The sequence below is a fragment of the Parasteatoda tepidariorum genome, chromosome 1 (genome assembly GCF_043381705.1).
Source record: "Parasteatoda tepidariorum isolate YZ-2023 chromosome 1, CAS_Ptep_4.0, whole genome shotgun sequence".
NCBI lineage: Eukaryota > Metazoa > Arthropoda > Arachnida > Araneae > Theridiidae > Parasteatoda > Parasteatoda tepidariorum.
The window spans coordinates 70,746,362-70,761,993 of record NC_092204.1 but is presented as its reverse complement, the minus strand read 5'-3'; the positions used below and the strand labels follow the sequence as shown (position 1 = coordinate 70,761,993).

The following is a 15,632-nucleotide window of genomic DNA, read 5'->3' as shown; positions in this document are numbered from 1 at the left end:
CTTTTTGTTATACATTATTTAAATAAATGACGACTAACTCAGACGGGGTTATCTTGCCTGGGAAATGTGATTTTAATAGTTCCGTTGGCAGTACGATCAAAAGTTGGTCCCCATTGCATTGTTTACTGCCTGCTTTTTAACCATAACCCAACGCAACCATATCCTTATTTTAAAAGTTCTAGAAAAACAGAGCTATTGCTCCATAAAAAAGAAGCATGCTGAGAAAGATAATTTAAATTATGAAAATTTCTGATGTAACTTTGTATTTCTGTGATTGCATCAAAAATGAATACTACACATCTGATGCAACATACTCAGAAACATGGTACTTACCAAATTGGCAAAAAAAGTAGGCAGTAGGCCTAACAAAGGGATTTGTTTCAGAAAATTTTAAAAAATGCATAAATATTTTTGACAAAAAATGTTCTCAATATTTCTTCTGTAACAAAGACTTCTGTTTAAAGATATCCCAGTCTTCAGCAACCTGCATATTTTTTAATACTACACTGATTTTTTATGGGTTTTAATTCATATTCAAAACAAGCCATTTAAGTTAAATGTTAGTTACACATTTGAACATGAATGATTTTAGAATGTTTTAAAGTTATAAAGAAAGAAATTATTTTTGGTATCATTATAGCACTTACTAAGAGGTACTTGCAAGACATTTGAACTATATCACTTCTCCAATCTACAACGTTTTATTTTATTTTATGAAAATTAAAATTTTTATTTTACAATATTATAAATTATTTTTTTGTGTCACACATTTCACATAACACTGTAAACAGCAAAGAAAAAAAAACAGTGATTTAAATCAAAAATATTTACACCGATACATTTAATAACAATATCATATTCCACAATATTTTTCTTCCTGGTTTATGGTATCATACACCAAAGAGGCTGAAAAAAAGAAAGAAGCACAATTTTAAAATTCTTTAACTATGCGTATTTAAAAATTGACTTTCTCTCATTGTTTAAAAAAAAAAAAAATTCAAAGAAAATTTGCCATATATTATAAAAAAAAAAAAAAAAACTAACAAATTTTTTTTGAAGCTTTAACTTGGGAGAAAACATTATGCACTTCTACTGAAATTTAATACAATTTTTACTGCCGTTTATATAGGATTGATTAAAAATGGTTTTAAATATACAGATTCTATAAGCTGGGCATTAGTTTCAAGCCAGCTCCATTAATTTACAGAAATTTAACAGGAAATAATAATAATAAACATTTCTCACTAAGGTATTACAAATTAGGTAAATGTTTATGATGCTTTCAGAGTGGGAGGATAATTACAACATTAACTATTATTTAAATAAGGATTGTATTAGTATAGATTTCACTTTCAAAGGCATTTTGAATAAGTATTTTGGACTGAGCTCGTTTTAAACTTTAATGGCACAGGGCACACCAGGGCTCGAAAAATCCCCGTCCCTGAGGACGGCTTGTCCAACAATGTACTCGTCTTTCTTTGAAACTAACCCGTAGCTTCTAAATAAATAAAAATATAATTTTCTCTTATTTATTACTAACATTTATATAAATTGCTCAATGAATTAGTAGTTACCAGGATTACATTATACAGTAAAAGAAATACTAGGTTACTAATAGTAAAGCCTAGTATTTCTTTTATGAAATAATTTAAATGACAAAGGTCAAGTTATCTGGAATGTCAATTTATCCGAGGTTACTGCTTTTTCTAAATGAATCAAATATGACGCTTGCCAGTTCCACAATCAAGCCAATGATTAACAGAGGTTTCTGCACAGAAATCTGAAAGGGGTTTTCCATCCAGGCAGATGTTCATAATTGCGTTTAACGCTCCGTGTTTAAGACCAGTACATATTGTGTTTTTTTGTAAGTTCATTGCTGAAAAACCTCTTTCAATCCCTGCAATACTCCCAGACAGAGAAAACATCAATTCCACTACGATCAGTATGTTGCTGTATTTCTAGATTAGAGGGTCATTTTAGAAGTGAGGCGTTAAACTCTTGTAAGATAACAAAAATTGAAAATGTATCACGAACATTAACGGGAAAATGGCCGTCCGGGCGGACGTTGGATTCGAGAAATTTGTTGTCTTCGGGGAATTTTTGACCGCCAAAGACGGGCGGTTTTTCGAGCTCTAGGGCATACAATTAAACTAAAAATTTTTATTTTTAGAATTATAATTGTAAACTTACAGTTTCACAATAAGGACACTTTCCAAACAGCTTATTAAAGCTACTTCTCACATCAGGTAACATTCTAATATACTGAAATTAAAAAATAAGATTATTCAAGGTAAATAAAACTATTAAAATTGATTCATTCTTGAAAACATTTTAAAGATCAATAATAAATTTTGTGGTAAGTAGACATGCATACTTGCCAACTCTTCTGGTTTTCCCAGAAGATTTTATTTCTACATTTAATGTGGTGGCAAATTTCGTGTAATCCCATTTTATTCTTCTTCAAATAAATACAGTTTTAAAAGATTTAAGAACTACTATTACATATGAATAATTAGATCATATATATAGTAACATGCAAGCTCTCTGAAAGTGTCACTTTTTTGAAAAGCATAAGAGTTGGCAGGTATGGAAATGTATAATTGAAAGACAAAAGAAAACATATCATATACTTTCGAAAATGCTTCCAACATAAAAACTTTTTTTAACATTTCAAAATTATTAAAAATGAAAGAATATCAGTTTATAAATGAAATTTAAAAGCATTAAATGCTCTTTCAACAATTAAAACTATTTTTTAATTTCTGAAGGCAAGATTAACAGACAACTACAACAATAAATACAAGGGACATAGAGAACAATAGAAGCATATTGTATCAATGGAAGCAATTGTATCAATAGTCTACGAATCAAAAAGGTCACAACCCAACATGGAGAGCCGAGGTGGCTCAGGTGATAGAGCACTCGTCTCTCCAATCAGGTGAACTGGGTTCAAAATTACAAGGCTACTAAGTTGAACATAGGTAGTTGTTAACTCAAAATTGGGTCGACTGTTCATCAATGGTTATAAAATAAAATATAAAACAGAGCATGGGAAGTTCATTGTTACTGCTTATAGAGTTCATGTCTGTATTTCAGCTAATAATCATGTAATTAAAGACAGCGTAATTTAATTCAGATCAACTTCTTCAAATATTAAAATTGATTGAACCAATGAAAAAACATCAAATTGTCCTTTTAGATAATTCTTTCGTAAATTTTGTACATGTTATTTAAAAATAACACAAATAAAATATTTAGTATCATTTCCTATAATAAATAATTAAGAATAACAAAATAAAATGGATACAAAAATACAATAGTATCAAAAGAAATTTTTTCTTGTTGAAATGATATTGTTGTCAATGATATGTTTAAACAAAAGAACCTTACTTCTTTTAATTTAGTGACATTTAAGTTATGATATTGTATGATTATAAACTTGATGTTTATAAACGTCATTACACATTTATCATACTGGACTGGGACATCAAGTTTCATTGAAAGAAATATAAAATTTAAAAGCAAATGAGTTTGATCTATCTTCTTAACAATTTCGGTATTATTATATTACATAGTAAAGACCATGATACAAATGTGTGATTAATGATGCAAATGCAGAAAACGTGGTCGATAGTAGTTACATAAATAAAAGTAATGCAAACCACATTTTAGTAAAAAAAAAAAAAAAAAAAAAAAAAAAAAAAAAAAAAACAGAGTAAGCTTTGGCACATTCCAATTTTTTTATTAGAATAAATTTCGCATTCAACAGGTTTATAGAGGAGTATTTCAAGAACATTAGACAACAGATTTTATGGGTAAAAATATTACTATTTTATTAATTTCACTTGCTTATAAATGCTCTAGTTTCTAAACAAATTAATATGGCAATTGAAAATTCTGTTGAATATTTAATAACTGTTAAAAAATACTATTTATTACTAAAAGTATTTGTTATTCAAGAATTTCACTTTTAAAATGAGTTCTTTAATTGTGGCTATTTATAAAACTATATATATATTTTAAGACACAAAAAACAGAAAAGATGCACTTAGTAAATAATTAATATAATTCCCAAATCACAATTATGTTGCAATATTCATTTAGCATTATAATGGTTGTGGCAAGTCATATACATAATTTGAATAAGAAAAATAGTATTAATGTATTTTTTAATAAAAAAAGTAATGGGTATCCAAACCTCATATAAACATTCCATGTTATATACGTAATTAGAATAAAAAAAAAAGTATTAATGTATTTTTTAATAAAAAGGTAATGAATATCCAAACCTCATATAAACATTCTCGATGGAAAGCCTGATTGCAGTTGGAATTATCACAATTTATTTCTGGAACTGCATTGTTATAAAGATGAGAATAGCAAATGCCACATTCCAAACAAAATTCCTGAGGATAAATAATATTAGTTATTAGAAATTACATATCATACATATTCAATTGCAGCAGATTATAAAGAAAAATATGATTTAACTCATTTATAGAGTATTAAGACATAATTTGGATAAGATTTAAAACATAATGTATCATTTCAATTTATTTTTGGGAGATGTTATGCTTTATTAATAGAAGTTAAATGGGGAGGGGGGATGGATTTTTAACAAATGTGTTCAAATAAGATTCTGCTTCAGTACACACAGTTAAAGGTACTGCATTTTTTAGACTTTATAACAACATGAGAATGACCACCTTATTCACCAGACTTGAATTCAATAGATTTTTTAGTTAGGTTTAACTTGGAGTCAAAAGTAGTTTGTGCTTATAACCTTATAAGACTTTAATTCACATTAAAAAAAATCTGCAGAGAATGAGATACTTTATCAGTAAGTGTGTTGCAGTCAACAGCAGGAAATTTTGTGAGATATTTACAGATTTGCATTGCCGTCAAAGATAGCCATTTTAAAAATAGCCTGTTTTTATGAAAGTTTGATTGTTATATTTTAAAAAGCATTAAAACATTGTGCATAGCATGACAAGGTTAATTCATGTCACACTGCAATTAAATGAATGATATGTATTTTTAGCAGAACATCAAATTTTATTTTTCTTAACGGTAGATAATAAAATAATCTACAGATTACAGTGCTGGAGATTCATCCTTTAAACCACTTTCAGTAAGCTACATTCACGTAAACTTTAGTGAAATTCAAAAATTAAGATAACAATTTAAGTTAAGTTGACTTATATGCTCCGAACTGCTATGAGGCTACTACAAGCACGAATTATGATTCTTTAGACTTGTAATAATTTCCAAAATAAGTTTTTAATAAAATAAAAATATAAACTCACTTCTTTGGCAGCAGTTGTGGGAGATGGAAATTCTACTTCAAGTACTTGACGAAGATTGGTAAGCAGAGAGTCATATTCACTCCTGTAAAAAACAACAATAAATATAAAAATAATAAAATGTAACTATTTCATGATACTTTATTTATCTTTATAACTCACAGTGTTTAGAGACTTCATAACAGATTAACTTTTAATTATTTATATCAGGGTGAGTAGTTAAATTATTCAACAAAAAATAAGCACCTTTTAAGCACTCTTCAAGCACTCAAAAAACATTTTTAAACACTTTAAAAAGTATCATAATCAGGCAGGGTTGGAAAGTTTTTGACAATTGACTGTTTTATCTTGTTTTAAACGTCATGTCAACAAGAAAAAAAATGGCATTGTTTTTGAAAATTGTCAAAAATCACGAAATTTTGAATCATGTAAAACTAATGGCTTTTTCATACACTATGGACCGACGGTACGCCAAATTGGAGTTGAATTAATTGTGAAAACGTTGAATCGAACAATGTGAACTGTGTCTTTTTGCATAATTAGTAGCAAAAATCAACATGGTAAAGGAAAAATCTGATTTTGAAAAAGGGAAAATTAAGCACTTTTAAGAACTTTTTAAAAATGTAGGGAAAAATCTACCACCTCATTCTCTATTTGAATTATGCTTATGTTAGCTTTCAAATTTTGCACAAGTTATAAATAGAGCTCTAAATTAAACTCAAAATGCATCTTCATGTAACCTAAAATAAATTGACATTTCCTGTCTTATTGAATTTTCAATATTACTCTTTTATTTTAATTAATATACTTTCAATAGCTGATTTAGAGCAATAAAACTGAGCATTGAGTAAAATTTCAATGTTTATTTGGTTAAAAACATTTTTGGCAAATTTTGGCTTCCACTGTACAGTATCACAAAAAATAGTCACAATTAACTTAACACAACAAAGATTTAGTTCAATCAATTATACAAATTCAAAAAAAAATTTTTTTGAAACATATTTGATGGCAATATTAGCATTTAGTAAAATTGGTTTAAATTTACAAATTCATTTAACATCATGTTGTTGGGCAAATCTCTAAAAATTTTTTTAGCCCATTCTCTCTGCAGATAGTATTCATATATGCCATTTTTTTCGGGGGAGGGGGATTATTTTTTTTCAGTTTTTCCACCAATTAACATTTGATGAAAATTGTACTTTGGCACATTATACAGTTTTATTTATGCTTAAGCATTTCACTTGCAATCCTATAATTTGTTGTAAAATAGGACGAGAATATATGCAATATTCACATTTATTTATTTCATATCAAAAAGTTTCACATATAAATCAACATAATTATACGTAATATTAGCTTATTGTTATGTGAATATTTAACAATACTTACCATAAACGAATATTTTTATTAAATTTTTCTCTGATGGGCTCAACAACTGTAAAAGAATTGATGATAGAAAATATCAAAGCAATTTTTTCAATCAGAATATTATATACAAAGAAAACATATATGTTCAAAAAATGTAATGAGTTAAATTCATATAATAATCATATATAAATAATGATATTAAAATTATACACATGGCTGAAGTAAGATCGAGAGACCAAAGTGAATTATTGTAAGTTGGGGAGTAATTGAAAGGATATTTCAGTTGCTACTTTTATTTGTTTAAATATTATTTCCTTTGCAATAAGAAAGCATGTAATTACCTAAATTTAATTTCTATAGTTGGAACAAATTAATGTTAAAATGGTCACACTTTTCATTCAAGATGGATGTATAACCTTTCTTGGAAATTGAATTCATTTTCTAGGCTCAGTGCTTTTCAAATAAATTTAACATAGCGAACATTAACATTTTCAGTGCTTTTTAAGTAAATTTAACATAGCAAACTAAATTTGTGGTCAAAATTCTTTGTTCCTTAAATAAATAAAAATATAAAAAGTATGAAAAGACAAGAAAAATAAAATCTTTTCATTCATAGAATATAAAATTCCAAATTTTAATTCTCTAAAAAAAAAAAATTGCCAATGAAATTTTTATAGGATGTTTGTAATGCCAAATAATGTCATGATTCTGTCTTTTTTTCTAGTCAAATATGATTTTAACAAGTGGCTCATAGTGAGGTAATTTTATTAGCGATAGCCTCAGCAAAAAAAATTTATGGAGTAAATCTGCAGCAAAATCTTCATAAATCCAAATTTGTCAATGACCTTAATGCACTTAGTCAGAGATAATATTGTAAAAATTCATCTTCATCTAATATTTATGTAGCAAAATTTTCTATTATTAAGTACTTAAAAATTATACATAAAACTTCACGTTGTTAACATTTAAGCTGAATTTTATGGAATAATAATAAAATAATACTAATAATTAAAAAAAAAAGTAACACAAAAAAAAAATCTTTACCATGTTTCTCAATTCGTCTTTCTAATATTTATTATAAAATTTTTTAGAGATGCTTTAAAAAGGAATCTCAGCAATTTTCATGTATTGTTTTCTTTGATTTTTAAAAATAAAAATGAAATTTAGATGATAAATAATCTACATATGCTGTAATGATCTGTAGCACAAACTGCTAGGATAGAGGGTTTCTGTTACGTAGACGATGGTCATTGTTTAAGAAAGTTAAATGCATGTTATAACTAATTCTGTATAAAGTGTGACGAAAATATTTAAATTACTTAGAATTAAGAGGCATTAATTATTATACATATGAGTGTTTTACAATGAACACTAGCTAAAGAAATAGATCAACTTAAAATACAAACACCTCTATTCTTTATTGCATAAATTATTTTTTTAAAATACTATTTCTAATTAATTTTTATTCACTATAATGTTTCATTTTTGATAGATTTTACACATTAGAATGTATACTGAGCAAGGTGTCACGACATCTTTGTCAAAATACTGAGTTGAATTCAATGAATTTATACAAAATTTGGTTGTATCTAACTCAAAACAAAAATAAAATTTCACATGACTAAAATTTTTTTTACATAACTTCTACAGAAAACTAATAAATAAATAAACACCAATAAAATGCTTCATGCTTTGAAGTTAATTTTATACTTACTTCTTTCTGGTCCTAAGTAATTACAGGTTGGTATAGAAGTTGGCAAAAGAGGGTTAATGACAAGCAACAAAGAAACACCTGATGCTGGGGGAAAAAAAACTCAATTTAATAAAACTAATCAATTCTAACGAATTAGGTTACACACAGAAAATAATGTTACTTAATAATAATTTTTTTTAAAGAATTATCTCTAAAATTTTAAATCATTTATGAAAATTTGAAATTTTATTATTAAAAAATTTGGATTTAAATTTAAATACTGTAAAGGTTTTAAAATAAGAATTCAAATAGTAGTTCAATGATTTTTACAAAATTAGATCACGAGCTGCTAACCTATGAGTTCTGATATTTATACAAATTTGGATTGCAAGTTTTTAGAGGTGGATTATGAGAGTTTCTAGGTGACTTTTGATGAAGTTTCTTGATGACTTATTTTTTGGTAAACTTTCACTTTAAACCTTAAACTTTTTTCAGGCTGAACACTTCATTAAAAAGCAAATTATTAATTCTTTTATGCTTCAGTTTTTTATTTCTTTTATTATTGATAATCCCATACCATATTTACACAGTTCAGTTCTATATGCAAAATAACCTTCCCATTTGATCTACTTCATACCTTGTTTAATTCATTTTGAAACATTTTCTGTATTTTATCTAATAATTGATACTTAATAAACATATTAATTACTAAACAGATACTCTTAAATTTAATATACTTGTTATTTTTAATGTAAAAAAATGGTCTTATACAAAAAGGTTTGAAGCCCCTACAATACATTTATAAAGATTGAAAAAATGAAAACATTATGATTCATCATTAAGATTACAAAATGCAGGGAAAATCTTAGCAAAAAAAAAAAAAAAAAAANTCATACCACTGCACTCCAGCCTGGGCGACAGAGCAAGACGGCGTCTCAAAAAAAAAAAAAAAAAAAAAAAAAAAAATGTTTTTTCAATTAAATGTTAATGGGAAACAACTTGTGAGTCACCAAGAAATTCTACAGAAACAAATAACATAGAATAATAATACAGGATTAGGCATCACATTTTATAATGAATAAATTTAAAGTTTTTAAAGGATAAACTTTGCAGATTTGAATGACATCTGTTTTTGAACTATCTGAGTTCAAACCTAATATAATTATGTATCATATAAATCTATTGCTTGCTTAAGTTTATTAATTCATCATAATTCAACATGTTACAATTTTATTTCATAATAATTTGATCAAAAACAAGTAAATATCTAATACATCTTTCATTTAATGGTATAGAATAAAACATTTAATTCTATTAATATTATGATAAATTACTTGAAGCTAACAGTATTTATTGATGAATATTTAGGATATTAAAAAAATTACTTTACTCAAGTATATCTATTCTTTAGGCTGAAAAAATTTTGGAAACTTAAAAAACCAACTATCTGAATAATGTGCATCACAAATTTTGTTTTACCTAAAGCAATTCTTCTTTTACATTCCTTTCGATTTGGATTTTCAGGTTCAATGACCCAAGTTTGATTATCAATTTCATCCATATTATTCCAAAATTCTATGAACATATTTACCTTTTCTTGAAATGCAGCAAAAAGATTTGATAAAGTGTCTCCCTGGAAAAGGAAGTTTAAACAACAAAAAATGAAAAAAAAAAATATTGGTATAAAATTATACAGGATGAGGTTGATTTATTATAATCTAAAAATAACTGAAATCAAGAATATTTTTTACTTTAATTTCCTTGTTACAGAATTTTCCCTTTTTTGAATTAATAAATTTTAAACTTTCTTTTACCTTTGTGAATTAATGAATTAGTTTCCGTTAATTAGTTTTAACTACTTTCTTCTCTCACTCTGCTATCACTGTTATGGAAAATACCATCCATATTTAAAATGATTTTAAAATAAGCAATAAACTTAGTATTTTTAGTCTCATTTAGATAGCTAACCTGAAAAGGATAAAAAAATTTACCTTTATTACACAATTTTAATTAAACAAAATAACTTTGCTTGTTACTCTACGCATACTGTGAAACTTACTGTGCATTTTTTTTAATTTAGTAATTTTTTTAGCATTTAGAGGAACTTAGGAAGCAATACTATTTTATTAACTGAATGTAAGAAATTTTATGCAAAATTTAAAACTTGTACTTACTGGTAACCATTTATAAGTAAATTCCTGTGGCATATCACATTCATATCTCAGAATCTCATTAGGAAACTAAAGATAATTAATAAGGAAGAAAAAAAAAATTAAAAGATACTTTCTGACAAGTCATATCAAAACATTGAGAAATAAATTATGCTGCAATAATTTGAAAAGTAGCTTAAAAATATTTCTTTAAGAAAATATGATATTACAGAACAACAACCCTAAAGACTAAAATAGAGTTATAATTTAAAATAAACAAATAAATTATAAACAAAAAACATATACTAGTAAATATTTAAACATATTTAATACAGGGTGGCATCAAGATGACCAATACCCTTCAAACGACTATGCATTATTGAATTGAAACAGGAGAAAAGCAACTGGTAAAGTCTTTTTCTTTCTATTTTTCACTCCTTAAAAAAACATAGGGCTTCAGTTATGCCTCCCTATTTCACCTTATTATAGTTGTTAAATACAGTAAATTTTGCATTTATTTGCCAACATTTAAAAAACTGTTTTTTCTTTTTTTTAAAAAATAGTGTTAGAAAGTTAGCCTATATTTTTGAGTAACACTTGGATATAATAGCAAAGTAACAGTGATAAGGTTTGCCAATTGTTTTAAGTATTCTTTGACTGAAAAAAATTATTCCAAGAAAGTCTTAAAAATACTGAAATTGAAACTTTATATTTAGATAAAATACAGGATAGAACACTGCAGTATCCTGCATAACACAGAGTTCTTTTTTAGTTCCCACATCACCAACCTAAAATTATTATGTTTACATAATATTGAAGGGCGAAATATGAAAGACAGCTCAACGCTAACCACATACAAAAACTAAAAACCGACAATTTAAAAAAAGATATGCCAAATAAAACCACTAAATAAATAAAAAAAATCAAACAATATACAACCTTTTCTGGGATCCAGACTTTTAGAATATGTTCTCGGTTCATATCATCAATTGTTATTAGATTTATAACATCGAAATCAGGACTAACGTACTGGACCCTAAAGTTTAAATAGCAAAATAAATAAATAAATAAATGAGTAACTTTTCTTCAAATTTATGTAATATTAAAAGCATTCTTTAACAATTTAAATTTTACTCTTGAAAATCGGAAAAAGTACTTTAGTAAAAATTTTATGCTAAGTGAAGATGATAAGTTTAAAACAATAATGGTTGAATTTTTCTCTTATTAAAAAAACAATAAATATGATTAATTCAGAGACTTTTCATCTGTTTAATAATTTGTGTATCACATATATAAGTAAACAAAAAACTTCAGAAATATCGATAACATAATAAAAAATAAAAACTTAAAATAAATCAGTAGGCTAATCTGAATCAATTACGTAAATTAGTTAATTACTACATAAAATTATTGTGTGATTATTTGTGTGTATTATTGTGTGTGTATCATTTTTATCAAGAAATATTCGTAATACCTTCAGTTAAATTAAATATTTAATAGACAATACATAAAACCCATATAAGTATGTAAATTATCAAATTAATATCTAATTATCATATTTAGATGAATATCAATACGGGTATCAGATCAAAACATTAAATAAATATCAATGTAAGTATCAGATCAAAACAGAGTAGTTCCTAAATTTTAAAATGCTGTTCTTACTTGTCCCAACCACAATCTTGCAACTGTTCAAAAAGTATACTGTATTCTGTGGACAAAGTGCCTTGCTTATTTAATCCCACAGTATTCATCAGACATTCCTAAATATACATTTCAACAAATGATTAAATTTAATCAAACAGAATAAACATTAAATGCCACTTGAAACCAATTAACATATTGTATAATGCATATAAAAGTAAAATAACAATAATAAAAAGCAATAACATATATAGAAAAAAAATTAACCATAGAAATTAATTTAGTTTTTTTTCTCCCTTCATTAAATAAAGATACCACAGATTTTTAAATTTACATCACGATATTCAAAAGAAATTTTCCGAATATGCATCAGCATTGTTGATAATATATTTCGTCCATTTTATTTTTAACGATTTTTTACTTTCATACTATAATTTTTTATTAACTTGATGTATATAAAAAAAATATATTTACAATTTTTATTATTTTGAATTTCCATTAACTTTTCTTACTATTTTTATAATTATTTACTTCTATTTTAAATATGATACACATACCATAATTCTTTGCATATAATTCATAGATTATCTGTTTAAAAACATGGAAATCGTCAATGAGGATAATCTGTTGTTATAGATGATTTTCCAAAATTATTTTCCCAGCATCAGCATTGGCATCAGGAATTTTCCATCTACATTTGTCAGTCACAAAAGTGAAAGGGACCATTAACAATGGATGAGAAAAACTCGTGTATATGAATTTAAAGATGCAAACGGGAACCTTTTTGATGAAATATTTTGTACCTTTTGAAATTTTCGTGTCTGCAACTGCGTCTATTAGATACCTAAAATTTTTGCTGAAATATTTTCATTCTGCTATATTTTTATTCTATATTTTGTTGGTTCTTAAAAGTAGGTCCTAACTCCTAGAAAATGCTTCATTTCGGCAAATATTGCGTTTCTGAGTTTTTATTTATTTATTAAATTGCATAAATTCGAAGCAGGTCAGGTGTTATCCATCATGAATTATCGATACTTTATTGTAAATTTTTTTTAAAAATGTACAAAATATTCACATTTATAAATACAATTCTTTCCTTTTAAAACAAGACATAATTAATTTAAATTATTTAAAGAGAATGTAAATCAAGCTTACCAGTTGATTATGAATTTCACGCAACATATCAACAGCAGTACTACACTGATTTAAATGCTAGAAAAAAAATTTTGTTTTGCAAAATAGATATCGTAGAAATATACATAATAGATATACAGTAATACATATGAAGTCAAACCTCGTTAAGATGAAGTTGAAGGGCAGCAAAAATCTTTTTGTATTAACTAATAAAACAGAAAAAGGCATTCAGAATTATTTTAAAAATCAAACTCTAACTGCTAGATTGCACTAGACGTTTCAATTTGTTTCAGATTCCTAGTAGCAGCCAAATGAGTACTAACAGGAATTCTGTACTTTTCTGCAATTGCCCTTTTTTAAAAATCACAATACTAACATCACATGAAATCTTCTGCTTTTTTTTCTAAACCGAAAAGTTCTTTCTTCCCACTTATTTTCACAACAAGAACTCCAATAAAACAAATTACAACAACAAAAAATTGGAATCAACAAATCACTAGCAACTAAATAAAAGACATATAAAAGAATGTTGATCACAAAAGAATTCTTTAATCAGCAAAAATGCAGCAACTTTTTTCTCTCTTTATAGATTCACCATGCCCTCATGTCTTCAATTAGTAACATCACCAATCGCTGGTTGAAAATAGCGATTTCCTTTCAGTTTCAAAAACAAATTTACTATCCCTACCTATCTAGTTTAGGAAAGGCAATAAGCTAGCATATAAACAAAGAAGGATCAGAATTGGGAATAAGTTTTCATAAAAGTCCAATAATTAATTTTGTCTTAAATGGCAAAAGTTTGCTTATATTAAAGAATGTAATCATTAATGTTTTCTAGATAATGTGGAAAAACTGTTTCTCTTCATCTAAGTGATAATTCGTGTAAAGTGTTTTCATCTTAAAAAGATTTAGCTGTGCAATAGAAAAAATTCCCGACTAAAAAATACTTAAATGAGATATTCTATGTCATCTATCATTTTTTTTTTTTTTTTTTTTTTTTTTTTTTTAACCACAAAAACTGCCTCATGGATCAACATTTCAATGTTGAAAAATGGGATATACAAACCGGCCATTTCAAAGTAAACTTTTTCTGTTTCATCAAGTTTTTTACATATAAGCTCCAATTTCAAAACTATTTTTTAGAATTTACTTGTCCTGCGAAGATAATATGAAAACTAAGATCTTAAGATTTATCAAAATAAAACTAACTTTTTCTGAAACTTGATATATTTTGAAGAAAAGAAAATAGGGTACAAAATTAAAGAGATATTAAAATAAAATAAAAATAGTGAAACATTTAGCAATGATTAAAATCAGCTGAGACAAACATTTCATGGAGGAAGAAAGTAAATTCATACCTTTTCTAATGTTTTTATTTCTGGTTCAAGAACATTAAATAGCTTTTTGCACCCTCTTAACGTAACTTTCTTTGAAGCCTTTCCATTTTGAATAAGTAAGTGGATGTAAAACTCTTCATTCTAAAGTAAGAAATATAATATTATATATTAAATTATGACTTCCACATTTAATTAAATTACAAAATTTAACATTACTTCAAATTTTAATTTTTAGAATACATGTAAGGTCTATAATGATGTTACAGAAAAACTAATGGGCTTCTCTAATGGGAGATTTCCATATATGTACTTACGTCGAAAAATAACTAATGTTTGGCAAGAAACAGGTAGTAGCATGAAAGAAACTAAAAAACATCACAAAAACGGAAATATTCAATAGTAATTTGTAGCAAACCTGAACAAAATTATCGTCTCTCAAAATATGATCGTTTTTTTTAACGCCGGTTATAAAAAAAAAAAAAACCAAGTGGTCCCCGATTCTACACCTTAAAAAGTCATTGCAATAAAAGGATAATCCAAAGATAATATGATCGATAAATGTAGTTCAGTAATAGATAATAATTATTCTAACTTAAACAAAATAAAAATATTTATTTTTATATGTTTCTCACTAAGATCTAAATCTCTTTAATAATATTGTGCAAGAAGATTTTAAATCACATCTTTAAAATAGCTAACAAGAATAGAAGAAGAGAAAAAATAAAGAAAGTATGTTGATTTTTAATATTGACTCATTGCATAGAATAAATGAAATTGAAACTTAAAGATATGTTAAAATATAAACACCATAACAGTAAGGAAGCCAGCATATTCATTTAAACTTGAATTTAGGGGCATTATTTGACTAAACAATTCCATTTTGATTACGGAAATTTAAATTTTAAAATTGAAACCAAAAAGTTTTTGTTTAGATGCCATTGAAAAAATATATTTATTTTGGTAAATAAAGTGCTGTAAGTTAAGCCATATTTTTTTCTTAATA

The 15,632-nt window shown here is 26.0% G+C and overlaps 1 protein-coding gene across 1 annotated transcript; it reads right to left on the bottom strand.

Annotated features, from left to right (window-relative positions):
- Positions 1-682: 682 nt before the first annotated feature.
- Positions 683-15,587, bottom strand: LOC107450905 (E3 ubiquitin-protein ligase FANCL). Its single transcript, XM_016066845.4, has 13 exons — positions 15,437-15,587; positions 14,651-14,770; positions 13,314-13,370; positions 12,180-12,277; positions 11,454-11,550; positions 10,539-10,604; positions 9,844-9,997; positions 8,386-8,469; positions 6,693-6,738; positions 5,307-5,388; positions 4,290-4,406; positions 2,191-2,262; positions 683-906 (listed from the first exon to the last, which is right to left on the bottom strand). Exons 1-13 carry the CDS (start codon positions 15,506-15,508, stop codon positions 883-885), a joined length of 1,089 nt encoding a protein of 362 aa, XP_015922331.1. The 5' UTR covers positions 15,509-15,587; the 3' UTR covers positions 683-882.
- Positions 15,588-15,632: the final 45 nt, after the last annotated feature.